This window comes from Hippocampus guttulatus, chromosome 9, assembly GCF_054856545.1.
Source record: "Hippocampus guttulatus isolate MCC_2025c chromosome 9, RoL_Hgut_1.0, whole genome shotgun sequence".
Lineage (NCBI taxonomy): Eukaryota > Metazoa > Chordata > Actinopteri > Syngnathiformes > Syngnathidae > Hippocampus > Hippocampus guttulatus.
The window spans coordinates 4,182,979-4,208,053 of NC_141269.1; the positions used below are offsets into that span (position 1 = coordinate 4,182,979).

Consider the following 25,075-nt stretch of genomic DNA (forward strand, 5'->3'; position numbering starts at 1 on the left):
TTTGATGTCTGTTATCATGGATTTATCATTATTATTATTATTTTTTAAAGGGGTCAGTGTTTATTGGATTGCTGATATATATTGGTAAGACGTAGCCAGAATCTGTCACAGTCACATTGAATCCGGTCGCTCCCTTCTTGTGCTTTTTCTTGTAAACGCTGATGATTGTGGAATATTTTTCACAAGTCACCCGACATGTGTGTTATGTAAGACTTATCGGTGTGTTGTGTGCCCTCACATTCCGAGAAACATTATTAATGTTTTGGCAACCGAAAAAAACCCCCCATTGTAACTAAAATTGGAACATCCTACGCCAAAGTCAAGGCCCAGGGGCCAGATCTGGCCCGATATATCATTTTGTGTGGCCCGCGAAAGCAAATCAAGCATGTCAACTTTTCGATGATGATTGTTGAAGCTCTTTCTTTGCCTTTTTTTTGTAAACAGACTGACTGCGTACAACGTGAGCAATAGCATTCAAGATCCATTCATCATACTGAATCAAATTTTTTTAAAAAAGCACAAAATCCAAATCATCATTACAGGACTGACAGAAATGGATGTATAAGGAGCCACGGTGGAGGAGGTTGAGTATTTCTCAGTTTGTCCTGCATAAACTCGGCTTCATTCGCTCCTTCTTTTCCTCCTTTTAGTCCTCACGGCTCTCCCGTAGTTCGCTCGCCTGATGCCGTCAAGTAAGTCATATCTTGTCCGAGCACATGCATTACTTTATACTTTCCTCTGGGGAACGTTACGGTATGGTGATTCCCCTCTGAACAGAATCCTGGACAAGACCATCCGTTCCACAGTCAAGCAGCACCTCTTTGATGGCCATCGGGCATCAGATGTCGGAGAGCTGACCCCGCGGCAGCTTCTAACGGCGAGGCAGCGACGACGTCACCGCAGAGAGCAGCACGACGACAGCGCCGGACAACTAGACAGAAGCCGGTACGGCAACGAGGATTTGATGCACCGACACTGTCTTTTTTTAAATAGATAGCTATGGATTAGGGATGGATATTTGACATTTTAAAGGATATCAGCATCTGCATTTTTTTTTAAATTCCGACATCCGATATGAAATGATTTTAAAACTTTATAATTTAGGCACTCAAACAGAGCCAAAATGCTGGGACCTTTTTTTTAAATTAACGAAGACTTTAGTGGCCTAAAAAAAAAAAAACGGTAGCTTGCATGGACGCCAGCATAGTTTTTAAAAAGGCAGCGGGAGGAAAACGGAATTTGTGCTTTATTGAATTATTTAACAATGTACTTGCGTTAATTTTTTTTTGGATCAGTCCTCATCCACAAATCCATCAAAGTCCTCATCTTCTGAAAAGCTCAAAAAACGGTGCAAGCAGACGCGTTAGCCCAAGCATCACAATCCATTTACAAATTCTTGTCTTTCGGCATAAAAATCACAATAGGTGGCTGTTTCTGTCCATTATTTATTGTGAAAGATTAAAAAAAAACAACTTTTAACAAGTTGTAAACCTGAAAAGATGTTCACCAAACACATACTTAATTGCACATAAATAGTTCCTACTGTGGAATATTTTCCATTTTACAACCAATAAATAAAAATATCAGTCATCAGCCTCCTTGGTTGCTCATAATCGGCATCGGCCCTGAAAAAAACATGCTGGTCTATCTCTAGTTTAGATAATTGCGCTCGTAAAGCTTGAATCCTTATCCAGGCAACTAGAAACATGTTGAGCATGTGACATAATGTCACCAAGTGCCCAAAGCTAGGTTTTCGAGGATTGTTTCCTGTCAAACTAACCGCGCCTCAGTGAAATTAACGGTCACCAATGGCACATCCACTAGTCTCTTCTCATTGCGTCCATTGGGACAAGTGACGTCACCGCTCTAATAAGATAAATCCTTGTTGATGGACACCTGGTGGAGATACTGTTGACCGGGAGGAGACGAGTGCATCAAGCACCGACTGCAGCAAATGTCAATACGACATGTGGACGGTAAACAGAATTAGCTCGGAATGCTAAACAACACAAAGGCTATAAAATGCGTGCTAGTAACTCCACATTGAGCTTCACAAATACCAGAGCGCACGCAATGTAGACCTCTTTCATTCTCCTCACAGAACGGACACCAACAAGGAGAACATCCCAACATTAGCAAGCGGGAGCAGCTGTGTTAGAAGCCTGAGAGAGGACGTGGGCTGCGTTTATGTAGGCTCACGCAGTGGGCAGGGTGCTCAGGTGGTGCGAGCACCCAAATCCAGGAAGTGGAAACACAACCCGACGCTGGTGCAGCTCAACCAGGACGCACACGCAGTGAGTTTTCCTTAATTACTGGTCATTGTACTGTCTTAGGTTACACAATCTATTAAAAACAGGAAGTTTTTTTTTTCCTTTGGTATTATATAAGGAGTCGAACCATCCCTGCTCATACAAAGATGCAAAATCTGACCGAAAACATTTCACAGTGGGTCTTTGATCTTTGGTCTCTAACATACAATATCACAGTAGTAAAGTCAACATGTGAAAAAGACTGTTCGGTCGAAAATACAAATCAATCAAATAGAATTAGTAATCCTTTTGAAGACTTATAAGCAGCATAGCCTGTAGTGTCTCGAGTAGGCCTCATAGATCTAATTCACTACAGTGGGAAGGACAATTATTAGGCCTTAAATATCCATCCATCCATTTATTTGTAGTGCTTATCCTCATTAGGGTTACAGGTGAACTGGTACCTCTCCCAGCTGACGTTGGGCCGGAGGCGGTGTACAGACTGGGCTGGTCACCAGCCAATAACAGAGCTCATAGACAACGAGGCATTAACTCTCACATACACACCTATGGACAATTTAGAATAGATGTGGGCCAAGTATGGCCCGGGGGCCACAATCGGCTCGCCCCCATTCTCTGCCAGTCTCTCACAGTGACCCTGAATTCAAACTAAAATGCCAAATATGCGGTGCCTTTATTTTGAAAGTTGTGTGTTTTATGCGCTATGTGTGGATGCTAGTACAAGCAAGGTAGCTAGCAAGAGCTTGTGTATGCACTCTTGCCTAGTTAGCAATGTTTTCCCACCCCTCTAGCAATTATTTTTCCAATAAAAATATTGGCAAAAATGGTGCTCCTAATGTTAGCAACATTCGTATTTCCCCCACGGTGGAGGAAAAAGGCCCAAAAGATTTGGCCTGATAATTCTGTATGCAAATCTTCTGCTTCCTATGCTGTACATAGCAAGTGTATTATATCTATCTATCTATACTATCAATACTATACTTCCTCTGAGATCTGAGCTGGCAGTTGGTTCACAAAACTAAAGTTTTCATTTTGACCTTGTAAATATGTAATTTTAATGACCCCTTATTATTTTCCTTCCCTTATGTAGTGTTTTGGTTGAATCGGCGTGCCTCTACCGGGACTCCATGCCAATGATTTATGGACTATATATTTATATTTATTTATCTACAGTATATATTTATGATTTAAGGTGCCCTAAGCATTTTTTTACTTTTGTGTCCATATGTTTTTTTTGTTTTTTATTCAAGCAGTCCAGGTGACATGGGCAGTGATGTCATAATGGCTTGAAGTAAAGGTCCTCATAATGAGAATTTTGTTTTCCCATCGAAGGAGTCTGCAGGCATGTCGGCAACCTTTGAGAGAACCAGGCCGAGCCACATGGAGCCCTATAAGAAAAGGTGAGTGCCTCCAATTTTTCTTTGAAAATGTGATGTCATGTCAATATCCTGTAGAAGCTTGTTTTTGGTTGACGAGCATGTGGCTGCCACCTGCAGATCTCGGCAGAGCTGTGTTTATACAGTACACTGATCCGCTGGACAGAATCTGACATCAACATATTTTTTTTTCCGTCACATTTTCCAGGAATGACGCCTCAAGAAAAGATGACCTTCCTTCTCCCTCCCAGGTACGAACGCGCTCTCGCTTTCTGCCACGCTGATGGAGAAAAAAAAAAAAAAAAGAGGCCCGATGATCTCAGTCAGAGTTATGACTGCATCAGAACCATAAAAGAAAATCTGGCATTTATCCACCGGTGCCTTTTAATCAGAACTCAGCCAAGGTGGACATTGTCGCGTTCACACAGCGATGTTGTGACATATGTCATTGACTGTCACTTTTAACACAGTAAGGTGAGGGAAGCCCGCGTCAGGGTGGTGCCCCTGATACCATGTCGATGTCTTTAACACAGAGCAACGACAGTGAGAGAAATTCAAAGAGGCTTATTCTTACAGAGATCCTGTAAAATCTATACAGCGATTTATGCATCAAAGTCATAACCGTAAAAAAAGCAATCATGCTTTCAATGCACGTGTTAAAACTTTACACCCTGGCCCCGGCAGGTCTCTGACACTCTCTTTGTGGGGTGCATTGCCAGGTCGACTTTGGCCCCATATTCTGTGTCAATGCTGGGGTCGGATAATGTTTCCAAAAACAACAACAACAACAATTAAAATCGGAAAATGAACAGGGCAAACTGTAACTGCAAAAGCAATATTTATCTATTTTTGCCTTTGACACAGCACCCAGCGAAGTGGAATACTGTATTACAGGACCATGACCTACAATCGGCATCATTCCGCCTTTCGAGAATTCCCGTACACTCTGTATGTTTTTATGTTGTTGTTATTTGGAAAGGACAATGCATATTGATGAACACCGGTACAATAGTTGTGTGTGCCAAAGTTAACGGTAAACAGGGAGGGAAAATCCTGGCATTTACAGGCAGTGGAAATGTATTTTTAGCCTCGTCCACACACAGATCCGGTAAAATGAACGCATCAAAGCCTAGCGTAGCGAGACATTGCCACAACATGACCTGCCTTTCCAGTATTCCCCTACACACAGGTAGTGTCCTGCCTCTATTACGACACCGACACTACTTCTGAAGATGAAAAATTGCTGCGCTAAATAACCACACCCCCTGACCCCACCAGTCGATGTTGGATATCAAACAGCAACATGCAAAAAAAAAAAAATGCGAAAAAATGTTTGCTCCAAATGGGACTCAATTTTAGCCTCATTGACACAAAGGTCCACGAAGATGAACGCATGACAGCTTTCCCGAAGAAAAATGGTGGGAAAATGCCAGCTTTCACAGGCTATGTAAAAGTGCGTTGTGACCTCATGTTGTCAGCTTTTTACCGTACTCGTGACAGCCCGAGATTCCGCAAATTTGCATGATCATCGTCGTAATAGAAGAACCGAGATTGAACAGCTTTCCTTTCACACAGAGCCCTGCAAAGCAGTATTGTGCTGCAACTCGCAGGCAGTGTGAACTATGGCGGCTTCTGTTTAGCTTCTTTTGAACGGAAACTGCAAAATTGCCACATCAAAGACGTCACGAAAGATCAGGCCTTTTACACCAACCCCAGTTACACAGCAACACGGCATCCACAATCCGATAATTCGATCGCCGCTTCTCAAAACCGGGTATCCGCGCGCCGCAGCTTCGTGGTTTGCAAAATCATTTGCACTTATGTCATATCATTTAAAAGTGCCTGCTTACTAAAGCGCCAGTAAAACAACCACAATCAAAAATTTTGTATAATTGAATTCCACAAAAAGGGAAAGGAGAAGAGTCTGCCCCGCCTTTTCGGCATTCCTTAACAGCAGGATTATCCAAAATCTGACCCAGGAGCAGTTTGCAACCTGCTGCACTTTTTTTTTTTAACTGGCGCGCCACATATTCTGAAAGCCCAACTTGGGGATAGAAAATGAATAAATGGATGTTTGATGGTTTGTGAATGCTACAATCGGTGCGGCGTTCGACCTCACCCCGGTCAAAGTAAGTTGTTTTTGTAGGCAGCAGGTTTACGGGAGATTACGGGCGACGACATAATTGTTATGGGGCATGGGAGGGCACGAGGCCAACAGACGACCTTATCAAGTCTCTGCAGCTGTTTGGTGTCGTGTTACAGGGTTACACCGAATCACACAACAATTACAAGCGTCAAAGTGGCCCTTCTCATCAAAGAGGCACTCCCACAATGCTTTGCACCTTTCATGTCAAAGTGGACCGGGAACTAGCAACAAACCACAATAAACATTGTCTCATTATGGAGAGGCCAACTGTTGGTAAACATTCCATTTAGATGCCAGTCGTCATTCATCGTTTTATTTGAATATTAACTTTTGGTAGTTTGGTTACAATAGAAAGTTACATCTTATCAGGTTCCAAGTGTTACCCCCATTTTTTTAAACTCTTCGTTTTCCCACTTGTCTTGTAATTCCAATCTTCTTCTGTTTTTTCAAATCTGAATGAATGCAGATTGACGCCACCTGTTGGTGTGGAGAAGCATTTCGTATTTTTATAAAAATGTTTTTAGAACGCAATTTACTGACTTTTTTTGTTGGCTTTATACCGGCACAACTTTAGAGACCAATACAGCTATGGCGCTGTATGGCAATATAATTAGAAATGTCCTATTTAAATAAAATGACATTATCAATATGTTCAAAATACTATTTAAGATTTTTTTTGTTACAAAAAAGGTGTATTTGTTTCTGTCATTTTTATAAACCAACAAAAACATAATAAATTATTTATTTGAAAACAAATTAAAGTTCGGAGACAACCATAATGCATTCCGTCCAAAATCCCCCTTTATGTTTTGTTTTAAACTATTTTTCATCCATCCATCCATTATATTCAAAAATAATGGATGGATGAACCAAATACAAATTAGTTCACTGATATTTTTTTTCATTAAATAATGAAAAATTTTATTTGGATAATTTTTTTCCTTTATACTGTATATAATGATTATAAATTTGAGGATTACAGCAACCAAAATGCCCATATTCACAATCACCATAAATGTGGATATTCCATAAGAAAGCAGTACTGTAAATGGATTTTTAGAATTGAAATTAGGTTGGAAAATACTTTCCAGGAGGCAAATTGTCATGTGATGAATGAAATACTGGATTCCTATAATCTTTTTACAACAAATTTATTCCAAAAGCAATTAGATGGGCAATTCTGTGGGAAGTTTTTTTTTCTCGAGGAGTAGCTCCAATATTTATTTTTCACCGGATTACCGATGACTATTTGCCATTGAGTTGCTCAGACAAAATTAACTTGAGCAGCAACACGGGGCTTTTCTTTGGGGTATGACACACGATTCCCACACAACAACAATTTCATTAGCGCCTGCTAATGAAGCGAACGGCGCCTCGCTCCCTTGATTGTGCGCAATTAAAACCCACACAGCCCCCGTGAGGCTTTAACGCGTCATCTTGCTGCTTGGAGGCAGTGATACGTCAAAAAGCTTGAGCGACATCAATAAACGGCAGTTTGCTCCTTCTTCTTGAAACCTTTTCTCGTTGCTTTCTATGCAGGACGCTTTATCAGATGACAATGATTGACTTTGTTGAATAATCATGATGGGATTACAGAGAGGTGCAAAATGCAGGATTCTCTGAGGAGTATCAACTGGGATTAACGTGAGCGCAGATGTTGTAGCCGCACACACACTCACACACACACACACGCACAAACGCATTTGCCCCGAAAGCAGCATTACGTCATTGGGAGAAGCCCAGCTGGTACAACAGCAGGGTAAAACGGACAGTGCTAAACATGAGTCTCTTTGACACTCTTGTCGAAGTTGGCATTTTTCCAACTCCCCCCCCAGTGTCGTTCTTCTGTGGAAACATACACGGAATGTGGGGTGCGCAAAGTCGACCATTACTATTATCCATTCTCCGCCTGCTGGCGTAGTGTTAGAGTTCTCACAGAGCCAGGGAGCCATGTGTGTGTAAAATAGGAATGTTTCAAAAAAAAAAATTCCCCACTGAGAGCCACATACAGAAAAATGGAGGAGGTGGCGCACTGTGTGGTTTATGCTATTGCTAGCTGGTTCAACGTAAAGTAGGCTAATTACAGTTATTATAGTTTTGAGATAACTAGCAAAATAACTAATCCAGTTCTAAAATTGAAAAAAAAATTGTTCGAGAAATAAAAAAATGAAAATGCTCATCAAAAAACAAACAAACAAACATCTTACGTTCATAACACAAACTAAAATTAATTTTAATTACTGAAAATGTCCTTCATATTCGTCGTCTTTGTCAGTGAATAAAATATTCATTTAAATGCATTTATTTGGGGAATTGCTGCACATCCACATTTTTAAAAATGATGACAGGCGTAATCGCAGACTGTATGTTATGCATAAAACACTTGCCACCATGTGGCAGAATATGCGGTTCAACTTGTGTATCCCCCCCCCCCCCCCCCCGATGTAAAATATGAGCCTTGACTTTCAAACACTGCCCGACAATGTGGTCTGTATTTAATTTTATACGATGGTGGGGAATTCAAATCAGGATCCCAGAACAGCTTGTGTGGTTCCCAAGTACGACAACGGGTAACGGGATCCAAATGCGACCCTTCCAGTAAGTAGCCTGTGACATTTAGGGAGCTCCTGTCGCGCTGTGCCCTCATCTTGTTTTTCCCTAAAAATAGCCAGTCCCACACCCAGAGACAGAGGAAATGGTACGCTATCAGTTAAGTGCGGAGTGGACACGCTCTAAATGCACGTCTAGCTCACTGCGTGCGTTGCTTTCCCGATTGCACTTCCCTCCGAAAGTATTGGAACAACTTTGCCGATTCCTTTCCTGTTACTTTTCTCCACCAAACTTTTGTAGTCTTGTGATCCATTCCAAGGTTTCTTTTAGTCCCTTATTTAGCTGGTTAAAAAAACATACTCGACAGGGTTTAAGTCTGGAGACTTATTTGGCCAGTCTAAAACCTTCCACTCCTTCCCACAGATGAACAACTTTACAATATGTTGCTATATATATTGGCATATATATATATATATATATTGGCATTTCAAGTATGTTTACACAAGTGGAGAAGAACCGTTCTCCACACCTTGTCATGGTTACACACAGCAATGCGGATTTATACCCGCCATTGTTGCGTGTTTGGCATTCAGAATCCCGCATGCGCCCCCGTTAGTAGATCTGCTCCCACATCTGTTTGTGTGAACAGTCGCGTTTGTACCTGTTTTGACACCTGCAAACCTTTTGTCATTCCGCCCCTGAAGGTGGCATCTCACTGAACAGCGAATGTTTGCGAGGCTAGCAAATGTTGAACTCTGCCGAATGTTGGCAAAAATTAGGAGGTCGCCTCTGTCATGAGCAACATTTCGCGATGCTTGGAGACATTGCGTGGATGTTTAGGAAAGTGTTTGCGGACTACAGATGGTGACTAGTTGGGACAGCTTTCCAAAGATTAGCAACTATTTGTCACTGCACTGTTTGGAAAACCTTTCAGACCTTTTTCCAACTCCTGGAGTAGCAAGCGATTTTATGGGCCCAATCCGGTGAAAAGATGAGCGAATCTTCCCCAGCATCCATTTCCATCTGTCCACCGTTGAAGTTGGGTTTCAATAATACGGAAATAAATGAATTGACCGATCCAAAATGAGCTACTTTTGCAAGTATTTCGAGCAGAGTGTCGGTATGAAAACGTGGGAGCCAAGATGGAGGAGCTCTAGTGTAAATGCTTCTTATCTGAGACGAATGTTTGTCCTGATAAAAAAAAAAAAATTAAAAAAACGCCCGTCAGCCTACGTGTGCTGGCTCACAAACTGTCTCCCTTTTTCTTTTTTCTCCCCCGACTTCCCTTCGGCACCCCTCCTCCCCGCGGCTGCCGTTGCGAGACAAACAAGTCGTGGGTGTGGAAGAACCCTCCCACTCTCTCCCACCGCAGCCGCAAACAGATGGGCGTATGTTTTGGCTGGCCCCCTGGCGGCCAATGGCGAGCCGCGTCGCCCCCCCCCCCCCTTTCCGCAGCGAGCTTTTAAGAACACTGTGTGCGCGTCCACTAGGAAATCCGAGCTCAAACCGAGCGCTTCTTGTCTCTTCGCCCCTCTCTAATGGTTCTGCAGACGCTAAGGATGAAGATCCAGGAGTCGCCCGTCGTGGCCTGCGGCGGCGGGGAGGTTTTCGATCCCGAGCGGGACAAGGCGAGCTGCGATGACGTGCCCCGCCTGGACAGCAACTGGGGAGGTGAGGAAAGGACGAAACGCGCTCTGATAGCGTTCCATGCCACTCGCTCGCGTGCTGGTTGGCTCCCGAAAAAAAAACCCTGCAGGATTTAAGTTGGCAATGATCTTCAGAAGCATGTGTAGTAATGCGGAATAGTTTTGGTGTTTACATATCGCCTATGCACGTTTCCACTCTAGTTTTGTGGTCTCTTCAAGTCACGTGATCTGCATGCTTACTGGGGGGGAAAATCGGTCGTATTGTAATTATTTATTTCTTTTACCGTATTTATTTTGAACACCTCCGGGTATTGCGCTCGCTATGCTTCCAAGACTGGTTTGACTCGCTTGCGGATTGGAATAATGAGCAACAGGTTGGTGACGCCGCGTGTTTAAAACCCCTGTTTTGCAGGCGATGCATATGTTTGGCAAAGCTGTCCACTTGAATTAAGTAGCATCTTGGGAAGGGGTTTGTGTGTGTGTGTGTGCGTGTGTGTGTGTGCGTGTGTGTGTGTGTGTTGGGGCAATAAGTAGGAAGGCTGTGTGGGGGGCTCTCTAGTGGCGAGCTGAGAGGAGGACGTGCACTTTTGCACGATGGGCTGTCGATGAGCAACCAACCAACGTTTGTTGGGAATGCTCGAGCTCATTTTCGCAGTTCTGTGGCGTCCATATTGATCTACTTATTTACACCATTCCAACTTTTAAATTCTCCTCATTCAGGGTATCTCAAACTCTTCAGTACTTTAAAACCATCCACATTTTACATTCAAATAATTTGCATTGAAACGAATGGAGACCGTGCCCTTCTGAATTTTACCACTTATTCACCATGAGAATATCAACTCAGTCAAGGACATTTTGGGAACCAATTCCCAAATTGGTTCCCAAAATACCGGAGACAAATTCCTTGTGTGTTCTACATACTTGGCCAATAAAGATGATTCTGATTCTGAAATGCATTTGATGTATTTTGATGTATCTAAGAGGTATTTTATATATTTACCCCTTTTTTTTCTACATTTCTACACTGACATGTTGTGACCTCTTGAGCACATACATACATATCGGTGGCGTCAAGCCCTTTTTGGGGTGTCCAGAAAAGTGACTATTTTGGAGGTACATGGTTTCATCCTGACGCAAGCGAAATTGAACACCTCATTCCACATTTCTTGTCCGATTAAAATCGTTCCAAGTCTCACAGTCTACATTTCAGTTTCAGCTTTTTCACCATTCACTTGCAGTTTCTCCCGAAATGTTATGATTAAGTTATTATATTCTATAAGCGCTTGGCGGCTTCTCTTCTCTGGCTTTCATGACTGTTCCAGGTTTAGAATTGCACGGGTGGAGGGAGGGCGGGCGCAGGGGGTCAAATGCAGGCCATAGGTTACCCACCTTGCGCTAGTGCTGCAGCGGAAGTTGTTGACCGCTGCCGGGCTTGACTTTGTGTGTCTGCCTCAATGTAATTACTGACCATATGTATGTCGGAGGATATGCTGTGAGTCCATCCGTTAGAGCTGCGTTGTTTCTCAAATCGTGGTCACTTGAAGTCACCTGAGAAACCCGGAATTCTCCATTTGGAATTTTTTTTGTATTTTCAAGTTCCAAAGTTAAACGGAGGAGGGTGGGGGGCTGTTGAAGCATTAGGCAAGTGTGTTTTTGAATGGAGATTTGCATAGCACCCTGTAAGTCGCTACGTTCAATTGTAACTACGTAGTGAAGTACCAGAAAGTACTTAGTAAATACTAACCAACTGTAACGCGGGAGTTAAGTCGTAATTTGTTGAAATTATTTGAATGGAAATACTTCGACATTCTCAAAATAAAACAATGAAATGAAAAACTCCCAATTGTAACCTGTCGGGATCGAAGTTTTGCAGAGTTTGAGAAACACCGGGTATGTTTCCAAAAAAATGGTGCTGTATTCAATTTTTTTTTGGGGGGGGGGGCGTTGTTGTTTGTAATGAAAATAACATTGCAATTCTCTTTCCAACACTCTGCAGAACTACTAGAATGCAAGTCCGCTCTCTTTTGGGAACCCAACCTTGTTGCAGTCGAGGCACGTGACTCAAACTTGTCAGCACCAAGACTGATTCAACACAACTCCACAATTGGCTTCATCAGCTAACTCCACTTTTGATGCCTTTCCCTGTGACTTTACAGTGGGATGCAGAGTGAAAGAGAATTCATATTGTGGACTATAACCCAGCCACGCAGTGTACTTATTTAGCATTTTCGCTTTCTGAAAATAACAATAGCTATGACTTTTGGGCACCTTTTAAGGCTAAGTGGTTGGCTCCAAGTGGAGCTAGACACGCTGCTTTTTGTTGATTGGTTGACACGTAATTGTCACCTTGATCTGAAACGTTCTTGTCACAATGTCAAGACCAAAGAATGTCCCCCCTTTGTCTGGTGAATTCATTCGCGCTGACTCGGCCGTGCTGCGATTGTAGCATCGTTCGGCCGTACGCGCACTGTATGCAGACGGCGTGCATGCGGGCGACACTTTTGTCCCAGTGGACTTTGTGCCAGCAGCGTCTGTCATGACCGTCCCGGCAGTCACCTGTGCTGCATCTTTGTACGTCTGCCAGCGGAGATTTGCCGCCCAAAGCCTCCCGTTGGCTGCAGATGCGCCAACGAGAAGGTGCGACCTGCTCTCGTGTGTTTGTCGCGTTCCATTCGAGTGGCACTGAAAGCATGTGTGTTACTAAATATGGCTACGTTTTTGCCTCAATTTACCATTGTTACATATTACGCAGAGCAAGCTTGTTGCGTGAGAATCCCCTGTTCAGATAAAACTTTTAAGTCGGGCTGCTTATGCTATTCCTTAAAAGCAGCTTTGTTTTCCGTACAAGTTGGGAGCTCTGTTTACATTTCACCTGAAGAGCTCCCTAATCACATCCTTTTCAATTTTGTCTTACAATTTTTTTCAAGCCTACTTTAAAAAAAAATTGTACCTGTATATACGTGGTTTCTGCAGCTCATCCAAAAATATTGAAAGTCATTAAATGGATTTTGTGAAAATGAATGTATTAAATAGTATTAAGACGCATTAAATATGATGTACAGGGGCATTAATGAAAGTAAAACACAATTTTTACGCTGCGAGTTAGCAGTGAATCAAGTGGTTCAGTGAATTCTTTTTTTTTTCCTTTTTAAAAAAAAATTTTTTTTAGATCACTTTAAAAAAGTGTCCGTGTGTGTCATCTTTTGGGCAATAGTTTCCGTTTTGCGACACGGGTGGATTAGTACGTGTGCCTGGGAGGCAGGTCACCTCACACGAACCCTATTTAAACAAAACAACTTACAAATCAAATGTAATGTTTTATCGAAAATATGTTATGGGTTGTTTCAAATAAAAATTAATCCAAAAAATTGAGAATACATACAGTATGTTGGACAGGTAAGGCATTCCCCCGCCCTTTTTAAACTATTTTTTTTAAAAATTCGGATTTCATTTATTTATGTATTTAAAATCTGAAACAATGTTTTATTTTTCTGTTCGTTGTCCAGCGACTAATTTCTCGCTCCATCGGCTGCAGTACAGTATATACGCCTGCGAACGTGTCTGCCGGAGAAGTCATCACAATGACCTTTCTGGTCTGCATGGCAACGTGCTTCAGTGTTCTGCAACATTTTGTCAACCTTTAGCTAAATGGCAAGCTGGCATGTATTGTGTTTCATTCGCGCACTTCATCTGGACGCTGCCGATTTGAAAAGGATTCTGTGAGCGATGCTAACGAGGACATTTAGGCGCGACAGCTTTTCTCCTGCGCGATGAAGGGCACGTACGTACATGGAGTTCTAGGAAGATCGAAGCCTCCCTCTACCCCGGGGCGAATTTAAGCAAAATATGCAGCTCCACTTTTAGGCCATTCGTATTTTCCCTGCTGTGAACTGACACCTTCAATGTTTTTCCTGATGCTTGACTTGTTTTTCCTCTTTTTTCATTCCTGAGCACGGGCGGGAAACCTGCGGCGTTTTGTGGGGAGTCAGGTTGGGTTCCCTTTAATGCGTACCTTTTGCACCTGTATACACACACACTTGATAGTGAATTTGTCGCCATGTTGACGCCCCCCCCCCCCCCCCCAAAAGAAGTTTCGGATATATTTATGTGTGCGTATTGTGCAAACAGTACAGAACATTCTGCAAAAGGCACAAGTGTATAAATGCCACATCATCTGTCGCCGTCTCTCTTGTGTGAAAGACGCCGCATATACACCGTAGCGGTGTTCTCTCTACAAGCTGCGGCTCTCTCCAGCGCACATGTACACATTATTTAATGCCCCGCCATATGGGGCGAGGTACTAAGAGAACAAAGCGTACCTCTCAGCGGGGGGTGGCGCCCCTGACATTATCCCGCCGAGAAAGCGCCAAGCATTATTAATAGAGCGAGGATTGTCAGTCGACATAATTACGGCCCGGGCGGAGACAAGTGGATAAACACAAAATAGAGAGACAGAAAGTCCCAGTGGAAGCTTTCCCACTGGAGGTCCTGGGGAGGGGGGAGGGGGGTAGTTGTGTTGCTGTCCGGTGACTTTGCCAGCGACGGAAGATTTAGCACGCTGCTATGGGAACACTCGGTCCTCTTTTTGTCTTTGAACACGAGCAGTGAGGGAAAACGAGCGCAGAGGGTTTGCTTTTTATCTCTTGACCGTGCTCCCACTGGACAAAAATGTTCTCGTTCATCCAGCTAAAGAGTCCCGACAAATATTTCTTATAGTAGCAAACACTATCAAGTGATGCACAAGTTTCAGTTGAAAGCCTACCCCGGACTTGTAATATACAATATATTTGTATAAAAATTAAAAATAACACCCAGTACCAGCTGTTAGTACTAGTCCCATAATGTTCTGCTTTTTTAGGGTTTTTTTGTTTGTTTGTTTGTTTTTTGAATTTATCTTGGTTTTCGGAGGGGTTATAACTTAAGTGTGTCCAAAAAAAATAGATTTCTTACAGCCAAAATGAAAATTGATGAAAACATCATAATGAGGATATCCAACCATTTTCTCATCCGCTGATCCTCACAAGGGTGGTGCTAGAGCCTATCCCAGCCGTCTTCGGGCAGTAGGCTGGGCACACCCTCAACCGGTTGCAGCCAATTGCAGGGCACACGGAAACCAACAACCATCGCGCTCACACTTACACCTAGGTACAATTTAGAGTGTTCAATCAGCCTGCCGTGCATGTTTTTGGAATGTGGGAGGAAACCGGAGTACCCGGAGAAAACCCACAGAGGCACGCAAACTCCACACAGGGAGGCCAGAGCCAAAATCGAACCCTGCACCTCCGCACTGTGAGGCGGACGTGCTAACCAGTCACCCACTGTGCCGCCACACAATGAGGCTATGTAATAATAATAATAATAATAGATTTTATTTATAAGCGCCTTTCAAGACACCCAAGGACACTTTACAATAACAAAAAACACAAAACAATACGGGTTGAGCAGCGGCAGCCAAAACGCGCCAGCGTTCACTCAACCCGAAAGTCAGAAAGAAACAAGGGAGGGAGAGGGGGAGAAAAAAAAACCCACGCTCGAACTACCCTCATTTAGAACGACACTAATAGCCTGGCAATATAGCGCTCATCAGGAAATATGCTGCAACATTATCAAATGTGATAATTGTAGATGAAATGTTATTCATGCGGTCGGTACATGAATGATTTGTTTTTGTCTCTTTTCATATTTGGTGACCGAAGTGGCTGTTAAAAAAAAATCAATATTCTATCCATCCTATTATTATTTAAGAACTAAATATTTATAGTAAATTAATAAATAGTCCTGTTTTTAAAATCATTTCTCTGCACTTCAGCATCTGTGGTTCGCGTAACCTTTTGGGATGTAAATACTCACACCGAAGTACAATTACATGTAATAAGTCAGCACAAAATATTATTTATACCTACACGTATAAGTTATTTTTAATGAGCCATGACTCATCAGTTCAATTGCACTGCACTCTTATCGCGAACCATATTCGTGAACTGTGTTCAAAATGGAAATAATAACATGTGCGAATCATAATTTATAAAACTAACTACAATTACGCTTGAATCATTTTGAGTACGTGTACTTGAGCAAGTGCCCTCTTTGTTACACGTGCGTGTCAAACAGAACCCGTGCCGGCTTACTCGTCGCTACAGCGAGAGAACCCAGACCGGGAGGAAGCCCGTTTATCACCGGGCGTCGGCGGCCGCCTCATCCGCCAGCTGCTGGAGGAAGACAGCGACCCCATGCCGTCCCCTCGCTTCTACGCCTATGGCCGCTGCCAGCAGTATCTGGACGACACGGAAGTGCCGCCGTCGCCGCCCAATGCCCACTCCTTCATCAGGTAAATGCCCCCCCGGTAAAATGAAATATCTTGGCAGGCAAAGAACAACCTCCATTTGATGGGTTGTTTAACATTTTGTTTGATTTGCGTTTTTGGCAGTGTAATAATGGTGTTTTCATTGTCATGACTTAAATCTGTGTAGTCGCAGGAGGAGCTCCTCTCTGGGGTCCTGCGATGACGACAAGGAGGAGCTGACCACCGCCCAGCTCACCAAGAGGATACACGTTCTAAAGAAGAAGATCCACAGGTTCGAGGAGAGGTTTGAGGATGAGCGGAAATACCGGGTAAGTGGACACGAGACCGTATGCGACATCAATCAATCAATCTGTCGCGGATTGTTGTTCGATGTTCTGTGAACTGGAGATGAATTAATCCACATGTACATGTGTGTTGAATTGGGCTCAAATATGATGTGTGAGGGGTGGATCTCTGAGTGAATCTTTAAACTGTGCAGAATGCTACAGTGGCTAAAACTATTTTTTAAAAACTTTAAAACATTGTAGGTTGGTTAAAGGCAGTTCAGTTGTATTTAACTTTTATAACTAATCCGGTTGAATGTGCACTTTTCTATTTTCCTACGTTTAAGTGCAGCAATGACAATACAAACACTTAGAGCGACTACGCTAGTGTATTTTAATGGGATACTTGGAGCGCTAAGTAGTTTTTGATGTGGTACTTGGTTTAAAACATTTGAGAACTACCAAGCTGCGGTATAAGAAATACAGTGGGAATGAATGGGTTTTTTTGGTTTTTGTTTTTTCACCCAGGCAATTTAGAAAAATGCTTTTTGTGAGATGCTATTTTGATTTTTTTTAAATAGATGGGGGGTTTTTTAATGCAAAATGCCGGCACTTAGTAAAATAGACCTTTCTTCTTTTTTTTATGCGTTAAAAAAAAAGACCCTCATACAACTTAGAGATGCGGCACATGCTCTTTGTTGCTAATGATAATTGTTGTTTTTATTTTTTAAATCTGAAACTTAATTTTCGTGCTTATTTCGATAAAAATAATCACACAATTTGACACCACAATGATTTTATGATTTTTTTGTTTGTTTGTTGGACGGGTTATTTTGACCCGTGATCACATGAGGGTTTAATATGTCCTTTTTTTTCCAGCCTTCCCACAGCGACAAAGCTGGAAATCCAGAGGTGCTGCGATGGATGAACGAGCTAGCCAGGTTGCGCAAAGACCTCAAAGGTAACCACCGAGAAACAGCCCGCAAGCGCCAAATGAAGGAGAAACACCAACGACCTCTGTCCTTTCTTTCCCAGAACACAAGCTGATGAAATCAGAGGAGGACCTGCCGCCGTTGACGCGGCAACGCAGCAACACGCTGCCCAAGAGCTTCGGGTCGCAGCTGGAGAAGAAACCCGCCCAGGAGAAGGTGCCCAAGCCCCCCGTGGAAAACACGCTAGAGGGCATCCTCAAGAAGTTGCAAGAGAAACGGCAGGAGGTCGACCGGCCCGAGGACATCAAGGTAAGCACCGTCCTTGCGGTTGGATCGCACCATAAAAATTGTCAGACGATAGCCGTTGACGTTTGACGCAGTGTGTTCCATCCTGGCAGGATATGACCAGAGAACAGATCGGAGCTGAGAAACTGGCCCTGCAGAAAGCTCTCCTTTACTACGAGAGCATCCATGGGCGACCTGTAAGTCAACACTTTTGGATGGTGACGACACTTTTTACCTCGTCTGTTTATCACTGTAACGGTGCCTTGCAGGGTTATAATGGTGATGGATATTTCCATTATTGCTAGTTTTTAATTTCATTTTTCACTTTTGTTGCTTAAATTCGCTAAGTTTTGATTCATTTTAGGCTTGGGTTTATTATTAGTCCCAGGTATTGTCCCGTTTCGACTACCTGATCAGTGGATACATATAAGTGACAACATTTGAACACAAACTTAGCTTAGCCTGTTTGCGTCTCCGCCTCTCTGTGGTGCTCTATCCCAGCCGTCTTCGGGCAATAGAGGGGGGGGGACACCCTGACCCGATTGCCAGAAAAACTAAAGTAAATAAATCAATTAAACAGGCGTTGCTTTACCTTTTACCTGATCTCCTGGCAGTCCCTTGGGTCCAGCCCCTGAAAATAAGATTGCTTCCAATTCCCCCGTGACCCAGATTGCCAGTGGAGTGTGAACAATGACTCAAGCGGTCACGGTGATTATCTCTGGTCACTGACGCGATTATTAAGAGAGTTTCCCCGCTGATTCCGTTCGAACTCTATTGCTGAACCAAGACAGCAGCACGGCTATGATAATAAGCCTTCCCTGTTTTTCATCTTCTCAGGTGACCAAGAGTGAGAGGGAGATCATGAAGCCATTGTATGACAGGTACCGGCTGGTCAAGCAGATCCTGTCCCGAGCCTCGACCATCCCGGTCATTGTAAGTCACCGTGAAATAATTCAACCCTCTCTTTTTTTTTTTTTTTTTTTTTTTTTTGCCCACCACCCTCGCTCGTGCCGAGAGCACATTGTCCAAACGTCTGCGGGCGCTTAATCCCGGCTCATGTTGTTGGCTTTCGTGTCAGACGGGGCCGGCTGTGGGCACACGTGTGCGGCAGGCGCTGCAAAAAAAAAAAAGCCCCCAAACATTGCGCCCTTTCCTGTATTTGTTAACCATTGTTCATTATGTAAGAAATGATCTCCGCTGAATGTCGTTACGTAACGGTCTTTCTGTAATCCCCCCCTCGCATCACGCAAATTGGGCCCACTGTCTTTGTAGTTTCCGCGATGCTTCGGTCTGTATTATTCTTGCAAAGGTATGCAAATGATGTGCACAGTTCAATCCTCCCAAAAACACTCGCAAAAATGTCGATTGGAGTCAATCCGGTGAAGAGCCTTTGTGAGCCCATCTATAAATGTCGTGCCATTAAAACGAAAGCTGATGTCAAAGGGCAATTTTGGGCCTTGTGGCTGCAACATGTTTTTTTTTTGTTTTTTGTTTTTTTCGAGGTGCTCAGCTGTCATATGTCCAGCAAGTGTTGTATCAGGATGCGAACACACGGGGAGACTCTTGGTCATGTTGCTTGTGTGTCCGTTCAAATACGGAGACGCGTTTCAAGCGATGCAAAGTCAAATGTCTGTTCATACTTTTTACTCCCTAGTTTTTGTAATCTGTGGCGAAACTGATATTTATCCCATGCCGGAGATTTGAATGAAGCCGGCACATTTTTGTCTCTGACATCGTCCGCCCGTGGCAGCAGTTTTATGTTTTCCTGCATCTGCGAGCTGCACTTTGAAGCCACTGTTAAGACTGTGAGTGGAAGAATTCGCACTCAACACAGTAGAGATGTAAACCACAACAGTCCATAATGGTGTAAGTGTGTGTGTGTGTGTGTGTGTGTGTGTGTGTGTATTTGTTATTCATGTATTTCCTCATACAAGAAGAAAGAACTTGATAGTGTAGTGGAGCATGCTTTAGAGATGGACATTCGAAGAAATGACCTTAAGATAGATGGTGAAAAAAATTAATGATGAAACCATTTTATTTTTCAGTGTTCTTTGGATTTCCTTTTAAATTTTATTCTAGTGCTACTTTTTTTTTCATTTTATTCATGTATTTTTTATTTTATTTTATTTTTTATTTAAAATGTCATTTTTCCCCTTTGTTACCTTTTGACTGTAATATTGTAAATTCAATTTAAGGTGGTAATATTGTATTTATTCTTTAAGTTAAGAAAATGTAAGCAATCGAAATAACACTGTTTTTTGATTGTGATGATTTATTTTCAATTATTTTTGCTTTATTTTTATTTGTATCTGTTTATGTGTATTTTATTTTGATTTATTTTTTCATTAGTTTTACTTTTACTTTTAATATTCAATTGGTTAATAGTGTATTTAATTATTTTTGTATGTCATTTTTTTTCTGTATATTTATAAATATTTTCATTTTCCACTTTTGGGCAATGCAGCCTTTTAATTTTTTTTGGGGGGGGGGGCGGGGGCTGGGGTTACCAAAATAACAGTTCCCCATCAGACTAAAGATAAGAAAGCAGAAAGTACAGGACCTTCTCTCAGTAGCTGACCATGAATGACCGACTGACGCGCTAACTTCTCCGCCTTGGGGAACCCGACTCCCACCGTTCCATTTCCACCAAGCCCCCATGAAACTGTCGGCATGGTATTGTTTGCGATGCTAACGCAAAACATGTCCGTCTGGCCAGTGCGGCGGCGGCGGCGCTGTAACCTCCACGCCGGCTAACGGCTACTTCTCGACGTCACCGCAGGGCTCGCCCTCCAGCAAGCGCCGAGGCCCCCTGCTGCAGCCCATTATCGAGGGCGTAACCGCGCTTTTCTTCGACGACGTCAAGGTGAAAGGGGTGATGCTGCTTACGTAATCAGTCAACTCCCTCCCGCCCTCCTTCCATTGATTTCATTTTTTTACCTTTTATTTATTTGTTTATTTATTGACTACCCTCAGGGGTGGGCAAGATATGGCCCGAGGGCCACACAAGGCCCGCTCTACTCTTCACTCCGGCCCGTTGAGCATTGATGCATCTTTTTTTTTCTCATAAAATTGGGTTATTCAAATGTATCTATTCATTTTTGGTGAATTATTACGTTAATTCTGAATACAATGCAAAATTGGCGTTCATTGTTTGATGAAACTCAACCAATTTATCCTCAAATTGAAAATGTGACTATGTTGTTCTATTTTCCTAAATTCTTTTAATTTTTCACGTTTTTGTTTTCATTCGATTTTAAAAATCAAATGTGGCCCTTGAGCTCTCAAGTTTGCCCACTCCTGCCATAAACGTCCCGCATCGTGGCTGCCTGTTGATTGGACAGCTGCCCGCTGTTTTCTTGTTGAATCAGTAGCTTGTGGTTGCTTTTTAGGTTTGTTGTCGCCATGGTTGCTTTTGAGACATTTTACTAACACGGTTCTCACCAAATGCTCAACATAAATCGTATAAAGATGTAACAAGTATACATTGGCGTGACCTCCACCAAGGCAAAACCTCTCAATGCATTTGTGTCTTCTTTGAGAAGGTTTAATTTTATTTTGGTGTGTGTGTATATTCCTGACATCGAGGTTTTTGCTGTGGAGCATGAATTTATTGTTATTTTCATTTTCCATGTTTTTACATGATGTAGCACAGACTTGCACCTGGACAGATCATGTTTTGAATATGATTCTACTAACTAACAGTTGGGGTAAGAAAAGGTGTCTATGATTGTTAACCACTAACCCAAATCATACCCAGTCTGGGTCTGATGAGACCATTCTTGACTGATGTTGAGCAATCTCAGACAGCTTTGCCCTGACACAGCCAGTCTTGGCTTGATTCAATCAGTCAATGCAACGTCTCGAGTAGCCTTTACCCAACTTTACTTATAACGACCCGACTTGAAAATGCCTGACTCTGTCTCAGTCTGACTTGACCAATCATGGCTTGTCTGTCTCAACCTGACTCGGCCAGTCTTGAGGAGTCAACCTTACGCGAGCGCTCGCAACCTGACTTGACCACTCAAGACTAATCTTACTCAGTCACAGCCAGTCTCAAACGGACCCTACCTATCTCAAGCAGTCTCATTCTGACTCGACCAATCACTGCCCAATTTTATCTGTCTCAACGTAATTTGACCTGTTACAACCAATTTGAACTTGACTTGGACAATCACAGCCACGGTCAGTTACGAGCACTCTCAAACCGCCTCAACCTGATTTGACCAGTTTCCGTCTGAATCGTTTAGTCTCATCCTGACTCAACTAATTGCAGCCAGTCTCGCCCTGACTCGATCGGCAACTGAGACTTGACCAGTCACAGACGGTTTCTCACCCTGTCCCCTAACTTGGCCTGTTATGGCGAGTCTTGAGCAATCTGGACCAGTCTTCGCCTGACTTGACCAGTTACTGCTGATCATAAACGGTCTGCAGCGATCTCAGGTCGTCTCAACCTGACCTGACCAGTCTCAAACAGTCAGTACCAGTCTCAAGTGGTTTCAACATGACTTGACCAGTCTCAGCCTTAGCCGTCCAGTGTTATCCTGACTCAACTAGTCACGCCCAGTCTCAACCTGACTGGATCAGTCACTTAGGCTTAAGTCTCAACCGGACTCGACCAGTCACGGCTAGTCGCAATCAGTCTCAACCAGTTGCTGCCAATCACAGCCTAACTTGATCAGTCGTGTCGATTCCCAGCCAGTCTCAACCTGTCTGGGACAGCCTCCACAAGTCACGGCCAGTCTGGAACCCCATTTCAAGCTCACTTTCCCCACGCAGGAGGAAGAGGAAGGCTCGGAGGACGACGGTGACGCCAAGCTGCAGTTCTCTGTGACCACTCGTCCCGACCTGAACGTGTTCAGCTTCTTGGGTCAGGAGGACGTGGACGGATTCATTTCCCCAGTTGACGAACTGATGCCCTCCAAGAACGTCACGGACATGCGGCTGTCCAACCTGCACTCCGCCACCACGTAAGCTTTTAATAACGGCAGGATACGATTCACCACAAAATACGCCACTCGCAAAAAGTCTGCGACATGGCGTTTTGCGGGTGGAATTCAGGATCTAAACTTGCACCCATTACTCGTGTAATTCAGATTGCTTTTCATACGTGATTTTTGTCATCAACTTGTAGACAAGAGCTAGTGGAGCAACTCCAGGAGACCCGAGAAGAGAAGAAACAAATCCGCAAGACTCTCAAAGAGTTTGAGGAGCAGTTCTTTCGACAAAATGGGAGGTAAGAACAGGTTTGCAATCAAAGTATGGAAAAGTACCGAATTTGATTTGATGCATTTGGAGGTCTGGAAAAAGCATTGTCTTCCGAAGCGCAAAACCAATTCTATTTAAATCAAACCAAAACCCAGATAACTGTGGTCATGTTTTCTCAGGAACGTTCAAAAGGAGGACCGCTCGCCTCTTGCCACCGAGTACAACGAGTACAAGCATGTCAAAGCCAAATTGAAGCTACTGGAGGTCCTCATCAGCAAAAGAGAGCCCACCAAATTCATCTGAGCAAAAAAAACACGCCAAATTAAAGACTTCAGTGTCATGATGGTTTGTCCGGTGGTTGGTGGTAGCGTAGAACCTTAAATCTTCACCCCCCCCCCCCCCCAAAAAAAATCCCGCTTGTAATGTCTACTAATTTATTTGTGTCCGTTTGTACCACAACGACAACCTTTCTCACATTTTGCCATAGAAGTCTTTAAAAAAATTATGTGGACGACATGCTATTTAAAAAAAAAAAAAGATGGTGCGCGATATTTTTGTATGAGAGACTTTATATTTGTTGGAGATTTAACGTATGACATGACCTCTGTAAAAGACTGTTTGCGAGTAGCTAAAAGATTGTTTTGTTAGTATTATGGGCCACCCGTAAAAATAGAAAAAAACTAAATGATATAGATGTGAGGATGAAGTCACAGAATTGCTGTAATCATTTGCAAGACCTAAATGAATATTCTGCAGGGTTTTAGTAAGACACAAAAACAAATTTTGCAAATGGTGTGAGAAACTGGAATTTCACGGGGGAAAAAAAAGATTGAACTGTATAATGAGGATTTTTTTTATTAATAATAATAATAATAATAATGAGAAACAAAGCTGTAATACTGCAAGCCATAATTGTATTTTTGCACAAATAAGTTCGGAATTTTACAAGGAAAAGAACAAAATAACATGAAACTTTGTGAGAGACAAATTTTAATGAGCTCATTGGAAGCAGAAAATAATTCTTTTTCATACCAAAAAAAAATGTAAAATGGAGGTAATGTGTGAGGCCGAAATTGTTTTTTTGGGTTAAAAAAATCATTTTATAAGAACACACATGTTGATTATTCCACACCTTTTTTTAATGTAAAAAACATGGCTTCATTCTTACAGCTATTTTAACAGTTTTTCCATAACTTTTTTTTTCTTGTCTCATAGAATTATGACTTTATTTTGACTCCAGACTGCCCGTGACTTCTTTTTTCCTCTCACATTACAATGTTAAAACTGTGGCATAATAATCATTGATAATCTTACAACTTTTTTTTAATGGTAAAATCAAGACGTTATACCTTAGCTCATTTTATGACTTTTTCCTCACAAAATAGCAACTTCATTCTTGTACTATTACTTTATTCCCGCAAAATTATTCTTTGTCTGGTTTTGACTTTGTCCCGCAAATTCAGACTTTATTCTCTATCTGTTGAAAGGCATGTTTCTGTTTTTTAAAAAATCTGAAATAGAAAAAAAGTCCTTACAGTTACGATAAAAAGGAGGGGAAAAAAGCAAACTGAAAAATTGGGCGCTATTTTTATTGGCTACCTTCTGTCATTTTTTTTTAACGTGGTCCATAATACTTGCAAGTAGAATAACCCAAAGACTCACAATGTGTATTTCGTGATCACTAGTAAAATCAGACTTGGCATGTTTTTTTTACTTTAGTCCTCGAGTGTGCAAGAGTTGTGTTAAAAAGATAATAATAATGATTGTAATAAATGTCAATCTTTTCCCTCCTGTAAATCTCAACAATGTATGCATATGTTCCCGTTTCTGTGAACACATACATTTCTGTTTTTCTTTTTCAGAAATGGTTACAGATAAGTTAATCAGAGTGAATATTGGTTTTTATTGAACACAAGCACTGGCGAGGCTTCGCACATTGAGAGTGTGTACATTTTAGTACATAAACTGTATTTGTATTTTGTACATAATGTAAAAAGATATTTTTACTGACTCTTTGGTCTTTGTGGCATTTTTTGTCTGGAGTACCTTTTTTGTGTTTTGAAACATTGAAAGCACACCACGGAAAAAGTTAAAA

General features: G+C 42.4%; 1 protein-coding gene across 3 annotated transcripts in view; it reads left to right on the plus strand.

Annotated features, from left to right (window-relative positions):
• The window catches only part of fam13a (family with sequence similarity 13 member A), a 43,927-nt gene extending 18,937 nt beyond the window's left edge, over positions 1-24,990 (plus strand). The window contains exons 9-24 of one of the 3 annotated variants that reach the window (XM_086119519.1): positions 651-692; positions 778-945; positions 2,102-2,294; positions 3,603-3,670; positions 3,855-3,897; positions 9,893-10,013; positions 16,103-16,319; positions 16,462-16,603; positions 17,438-17,519; positions 17,594-17,799; positions 17,889-17,972; positions 18,613-18,708; positions 20,492-20,638; positions 22,552-22,742; positions 22,907-23,008; positions 23,160-24,990. In XM_086119519.1, the coding sequence (XP_085975645.1) occupies positions 651-692; positions 778-945; positions 2,102-2,294; positions 3,603-3,670; positions 3,855-3,897; positions 9,893-10,013; positions 16,103-16,319; positions 16,462-16,603; positions 17,438-17,519; positions 17,594-17,799; positions 17,889-17,972; positions 18,613-18,708; positions 20,492-20,638; positions 22,552-22,742; positions 22,907-23,008; positions 23,160-23,283 (2,026 nt within the window). In that variant the 3' untranslated portion in view covers positions 23,284-24,990. The remainder of the gene's footprint in view (positions 1-650; positions 693-777; positions 946-2,101; positions 2,295-3,602; positions 3,671-3,854; positions 3,898-9,892; positions 10,014-16,102; positions 16,320-16,461; positions 16,604-17,437; positions 17,520-17,593; positions 17,800-17,888; positions 17,973-18,612; positions 18,709-20,491; positions 20,639-22,551; positions 22,743-22,906; positions 23,009-23,159) is intronic. The other 2 variants (XM_086119520.1, XM_086119521.1) reach the window with 2 other exon arrangements.
• Positions 24,991-25,075: the final 85 nt, after the last annotated feature.